At 51.8% G+C, this 6,000-nt stretch overlaps 1 protein-coding gene across 4 annotated transcripts; it reads right to left on the bottom strand.

The window, feature by feature from the left end:
• Positions 1-587: 587 nt before the first annotated feature.
• LOC107312077 (zinc finger CCCH-type containing 11C) lies at positions 588-5,365 on the bottom strand. 4 transcript variants are annotated; one of them, XM_085530776.1, is made up of 8 exons: positions 4,337-5,365; positions 2,952-3,132; positions 2,651-2,770; positions 2,001-2,124; positions 1,587-1,673; positions 1,396-1,500; positions 945-1,084; positions 588-767 (listed from the first exon to the last, which is right to left on the bottom strand). In XM_085530776.1, exons 2-8 carry the CDS (start codon positions 3,003-3,005, stop codon positions 696-698), a joined length of 702 nt encoding a protein of 233 aa, XP_085386902.1. In that variant the 5' UTR covers positions 3,006-3,132; positions 4,337-5,365; the 3' UTR covers positions 588-695. The 4 variants fall into 4 exon arrangements, with proteins under 4 accessions (XP_085386902.1, XP_085386901.1, XP_085386900.1 ...); XM_085530775.1 differs by lacking the exon at positions 4,337-5,365 and adding an exon at positions 3,443-4,329; XM_085530774.1 differs by lacking the exon at positions 4,337-5,365 and having other exon boundaries at positions 2,952-4,329.
• Between the last annotated feature and the right edge of the window lie 635 nt (positions 5,366-6,000).

Below are 6,000 nucleotides of genomic sequence, written 5' to 3'. Positions count from 1 at the left end.
CCAGAAGGAGCTCATCCACATCCTCAACGTCACATCAGTTTCTCCATCCAGTTCTTCTGTGAGCTCCATCAGAAGCTCCTCAAGGTTGTTGTCTTCAGTGATGGCTGCTTTCCCCCGCCCCTGTGCAGCTCAGCTGCTAGTTTTCTGCCCCTTGTGAGGAACATGATGTAGTGTTGGATTCCTCTGGCTGTGCCATGGGGTCTGCGTGGCTTCCTGGGAGCAGCTCCAGACTTGTGGGAAGGAAAAGAACAATCTACGTGACATTTCTGAGATGTGCTTTCAGCTCTGAGGTCTGTAGTTGACCCTCACACCCACATAGGGATGGTGATTTGATTAACCTGCGGCTGCCTTTGGAGTTAAGGAAACCAGCAGGTGCCTTTTTCATCTGTTCAAGTAGAGCAGGTTGAGTCTGGCAATCAGGGGCTGGGCTTTGTAGCAGAAACACATTGTCACCCTCACTGCTTTGTCTGTAAACATGTCAAGAAATCATCCTCTGCAAAATCCTGCTTGCTGGCTGAGGTACTTTTCCCCATGAACTCAGCAGAGGTTTTGACAAAGCAGTTTCAATGATCTCAGATGACCTCTTCCTTTGTTGCATTATGCCATGACACATCTCAAACACCCCATTTTCCCCCAGTGTGAAAGAACTTCTGTCTGATGGGAAAAGGGCATTAAGGAAGAACAAGTTGTGGTCATCACCTGCTTGGGAGCTTTATGACTTCGGTGCTGAGCACGGTGTATTCGGGCGGGACTGAAGCAAGAGTCTCCTAGGAAGAAAAAAGACAGAGTATGAAGCACGAGTCAGAGTTTCTACAAGTACCTTGTGAGACATCTGCTGCCTTCAAGGGAAACAGAAGAGCTGTAGAACACTTGGAATTTCTTCCTTTTCTTCAAGGGCAATGTAAACCTTTCATATCCACTACTGCTTTTGCCACTGCTCTTACCATTGGTAGTTTTTTAGCTGGGGGCTCATCCGCGTCCTCAGCAGCAGATGGATGAATTTCTGCTGCTTTTCGTTTCTGTCTCCGCGTTGGGGGGAAGGTGTTTTTCCAATCAATGGGCCTCACAGAGACCCTGCGCCCACCTAAAGTAAAAGGAAGAGAGAGCTGGTACTGTCTTGCTGCGCCTCAAGAGAGATCAAGTTCTCTTATCAGTCCCACCACCCTTCCACAAAGTTAAATACATTTGGCCAGTGGAATTGCATTGCCCTGTCCGGGATTCTCAGCCATGTTTTGCACACGGTCATCTCTGTGTACCAACAACGCATACAAAGGAACAAAGAAACCCAATAGCTGCACTCAGTAATAATCCAGAGCAAGGAAAAGTCTGACAGAGAGCAATGCAAAATGACAGCACTGCTTTTCTGAGGCACCGTAACGAGCTCCTCGTGCTCACCTTTAACTCTTTTCTTGCAGGGTGATTCCCCTGCTTTTCCCTTCTCCTCCTCCGACCGTTTGCGTTTTAGTCCAGCTGGGCCATGGGAGGAAACTGGGATGTCAACTGCAGAGAAGAGTCCCAGGAAAGAACAGTCAGATCTCAGTAGAAAAACAGTGCATCAAACCCAGGAGCCTGTTGAGTATCTGTACCTCTCTCTGGTGCCTTGTCAACCTCTGTCTGGTTCCCCAGACTTTTTGCAAGGCCTGTCTTTGGAGGAAGGCCACTGGTGTCAACTTCTGGCAGAAAAGAAACAAGGAATGATTGATGAGCGTCTCTTTGGGGGCAGGTTTGAGCACAGTCAACCACAAGCTTCACATTTTCAAGCACTGTTTGTTACATTTGCCTTCCGCTGCCCAAATGCTGTGCAGTCAGCACAGACCTGCAGTGCATCTTCCTCACTCCAGAAAAAGCCCAGCGCTGCTCTGACAGCCAAAGCACAGACGGATATTTCACTATCACGACTCTCCCCTGCCTCCCCAATGAATGGTGACATGCATCCTGCACCCGCTCAGAACTGACATTCAGAATTGAGCCTTTCATGCTTCACGCCATCGGACACTCACTGTGGCTCAGCAGCGCAGTCGGTCTGTTCCCACCGCGTTCCTTCAGGTGGCGAAAGGCGCAGTGTGGTTTCTGGCAGCCTCCGGGCTGGTTCTCCCAGAAGCAGGGAATCAAACTGCGCTGCTTCTGCAGAGAGAAGGAAAGGAAGGGCCATGGAAACAGGCACATCAGGTCTGCAGGGAGATGCCGCGCTCCAACAGCCATCAGAACCCATTGTGTGGAGCCTTAGCTCTGTACCCTCATTTCCTGCCCCTCCTTTCACTACTCCAAGCAGCCAGAACGAACTGCTCTGGAGAAATCCAGGACGGAGAAGGCCCGATAGGGCACAACCGAGCCCTACTGGCAGGAGGGGAGTGCCACTCTCTCCTACCACCCAGCTCCAGCAGCTTTAGGAGGCTGAGCAATGCGAGCTTTTTGCATCTGGGGAGAAAATGCTTTTGGCTCCTAATGCAAACATCTCCCGCTGTGATATACCTAAGGCACTGAATTCTCTGCCACCTTTACCTCCTCCCAGTCCCCTCTAGAAACAGAAACCAGTAAGATTTTCACAGCAAACATATCCAGCCTGCAGAAGTGCATTCAGCCCAACCACAGCCATGAAAAGTGGTGTTGTAGACTAAGCTGGAAAGCACATCTTTAGGCAAACACTCACATCAATCCTCATGTGACGGAACTTGCAGTTTCTATTTGAGCAGCCGCCCTCCATCCACAGTCTGCAGACTCGTTCGCTCCCCAGAGCCGCTTCACAGTGGCGGAAGGGGCAGCTGTCTCCCTGCAAGCACAAGGAAACCACAGGAAAATAAGAGCACAGCCTGAAACGTGTCCATGCCATTAGCCCAGGCTGTTAGCAGCGCTATGAGGGTAACATCACCAGCAGGTCTCCCCTGCTCCACCCCTTTCTCTTCAACATGAGGAAATGGAAGAAAACCCAGGCAGAAGAAAGTCAACCGTACCTTAGTGCAGGTGGAGTAGAAGTAGAAGTAGCAGTCGCCTCTTTGCTGAGACATGGTGAAATTCTTAGAGCCCGTCTGGGTTATCTCCAGAGGAATTTCCTGCTCTTGCAAAGAGACGGTTGTGCTCGAACTGCTTGGATCCCCAAAGAGTCCTCTCGGACCGGAACCCTACAGGAAGTGCCTACAAGGGAAGAATCATGAGGAATAAGCATTTTCCCAGCTTTCTTTTGATGCAGTTTGGGCTCTCGAGGAGGGCAATGCCTTGGAAGCAGCTGGTTGCAAGAACTGTGCCAGCTCTGGAACCAATGTGTGTCTAAGTGCCATGACTTCCCCAGCAAGTGCTGTTCTCCATCCCACCAGCAGTTATATACCTTGCAGCATACATTTTGTGTTCCTGCCATGAGAAGGACTCCATCATCTACCCTTGCTGCAGCTGCAGTGGATGCAGTGCTACCACTCACACGTTTGAGAAACCTCCAGTTCTGGCTTACCCGGGCACAGCTGCAGTTCTCCTCCCTTCCAGCTAACACACCAGTGCAATGGCTGGGCAACACCGTCAGTGAGAGCAGGTAGCACCAGCAGCCACCACCACCGTCACTGCCAGCCGGGACGAGGGCTGACACAGCGTGTCCACACTCTGCGCAGCACTCACAGCTCTGGCACTCACTGGTGGCAGCCGCGGCCCCAGGCAGCGCTTGTGAGCTCACTGTGCTTGTGATGTCACTGCACAGCCCACGGCCCAGCTCAGCACCTGGATCTCACCAGGACTTCAGGGGGTTCTGTTAAAAATGTGCTGGATCCGGGGGTCAATAAAGCACAAGTTGCACTCCATGAAGTCTGTGCTCTCCTTCCCTTCTAATGTCTAAAACAAAGGCTGGGGACCAGCAGCAATTCTGCAGGGCTGTAGCAGCGATGCTCAGTCACGGCTTGAAGCAGAGATTGAGCACCTGGTGGGATGGCAGGGCCAACCCAGGGCAGCTCAGGCACATGCAAACCCCTCCCAGACATCACTGAAGGGTTGGCAGTGCAGGTGAGGGTGTCTGACTGGAGATCACTGCCTGCCTGAGCCCTTCCAATGGTCAGCAGTTTTTTCCTTCCTTTCTGTGCCCACAGCTGCTGCACTTGGGCTTATCCTCACCTGCTGCAGCCCAGGACTTTGATACCCCATTATCACTGCTGTGCTTTCCATTGCACTGCAGCATCACACAGGGCAGTAATGGCAGTTCATCATCCTCACCAAAACGTGTGACAGAATCTCACAAGGAATCAATTTCCCCTGCAAACAGCCACTCGGAAGGGCCTCCATTGAGCTGGGAGCTCCTCCCCAGCCCAGCTGTTCTGCTCAGACTCCTTCCAGCAGCCGCCCAGCACCAAACCCAGCTCACCTTATTGGCCTGGTCAGTCCGGGCTGTGCCCAGCTCACACACACGCCGCAGCGGTGCCTGCAGTGGGCTCGCAAAGGATGATCTCCAACAAGGAACGCTCAGAGCTCAGTGTCTGTGTGCAGCATGCTCACCAGAGCACCAGCTCTGCTCGACAGCTGGGGGCCAAACCCTCCCAACCCAGCAATGACTGTGACCTCACACAGACCCACATCACTGCTGCTCTTTCATCATAAACACAGGCAGCCAGCACCTCCTAGATCCAATTGTAAGAGACCAACACAAGGGTCACCCAGTGGGGTTATCTGAAGTAAAGTAACAGAGAACTGAGGTGACTCTTGTCACAACACTGGGAATGGGGACCAAACCTTCAGGCCAGGTTTCTTGCAGTTAAGATTCCTCAGAGGGAGGTTTGCAGTCCCAGAGAAGCCCATGAGCTCCTCTGCACGATGCTCGGAGCAGAGCTGCCTCGTGATTCATCAGTGCTCCATTCCATAACTAAGTACATCTCAGATGAAATAATAATATTTCATGGTCACTTCTTCCTTTCTGTGAGACAAGCCTTAAATGTGTCTTTTTAAAGTCGTCGTGCACCGAATCTACAGCATGCTAGCAATATAGGTAGGTATAATGACATCACATAGAATGGAGTGTTTGCAGGGCTTAAGGCCGTGAATCACGGGTGAGATGTGATATTCCCACTGCAATGATGCTTTTAGGGCAGGTTTAAGTGCCTTCCGCTTTGTGTAACGTGGAGTCTGTAGGATGACAATAATGATTGTGGAATCACAGTCATCTTTGAGCTCTAACTCACATCCACGTCAGGAGCCTTCCCAAAGATCAGGCCCTGGTTTGCCTGCCCTGCTGGGCCCAGCTCAGTGCAGGACAGGAGATGGATTTCTGCTGTCCCTGTGCTCAGACTCCACAGCCCAAGATAAGCTGCAGCTGAGATCTCACAGAGCACTCTGAGGTTTCTCTGCAGCTGTTTTCTGCTGCTGTTACACAGCACAGAATAGCTGGGATCCCCCAGGCACTGCCCTTGCACCAATAACTCCATTGTGCTCAGGATGTGCCAATGTGCTGAAGTCAAACTGTGCCATGTGGGTTTCACACAGATCAAACGCAGGCTGCAGATCTGCTGGCAGCCCTCAGGAGCTCCCCTGCCCTAATCCCACTCTTGCACTCCTTCCCTTCGTGCTCTTGTGGCCTTTAATAACACCGTGACACCTGACAGCCTCCTCCTGTCTGTAAGCTGTCATTTTATGCAGCCGTTTCTCTTCCGTTTACCCCCCAAACTGAAGATGTTTCCCTGCAGTGAATAAGCGATGAGGTTCTTTTCACCTCTCCTTGGACAACTTCCTTTATTGTTTTTTCGGAGCATTAGGGACTCTGAGACCCTGGAGTGTGTCCAGAGAGGAGCAATGGAGCTGAGAAGGGCCTGGAGCTCAGTGGGGTCCTATGGGGGTGACCAAGGGGACGGCAGGCAGCCAGTTTTCCCTGTTTTTCTCTCTGGATCCATCCCCGCCTCAATGGGGCCATCAAACCCTTTTGCTGCAGAACCCGCAGGCACTTCACCTTGAAGGATCATTACCTACATTGAAACTACTGTTACATGCAGGCGCACAGGAGTGCCCTGGTTTTCACAGGCTCTGGGCAGAGACGTTCAG

The sequence above is a fragment of the Coturnix japonica genome, unplaced genomic scaffold (genome assembly GCF_054131305.1).
Source record: "Coturnix japonica strain WE unplaced genomic scaffold, WE-NBRP24 Scf039, whole genome shotgun sequence".
Taxonomy (NCBI): Eukaryota; Metazoa; Chordata; class Aves; order Galliformes; family Phasianidae; genus Coturnix; species Coturnix japonica.
The sequence above is the reverse complement of the archived record's forward strand: the minus strand, read 5'-3'. Positions and strand labels throughout refer to the sequence as shown.

Bases quoted from the DNA above. Each gene is read 5' to 3' on its own strand.
- LOC107312077 (XM_015859146.3), bottom strand. From the start codon at position 2,830: ATGGCATGGACACGTTTCAGGCTGTGCTCTTATTTTCCTGTGGTTTCC. The intron at 1,501-1,586 runs GTACAGATACTC...TCTTCTCTGCAG, and splicing joins TGACAAGGCACCAGAGAGAG to TTGACATCCCAGTTTCCTCC. The intron at 768-944 runs GTAAGAGCAGTG...TTTTCTTCCTAG, and splicing joins CAGCTAAAAAACTACCAATG to GAGACTCTTGCTTCAGTCCC.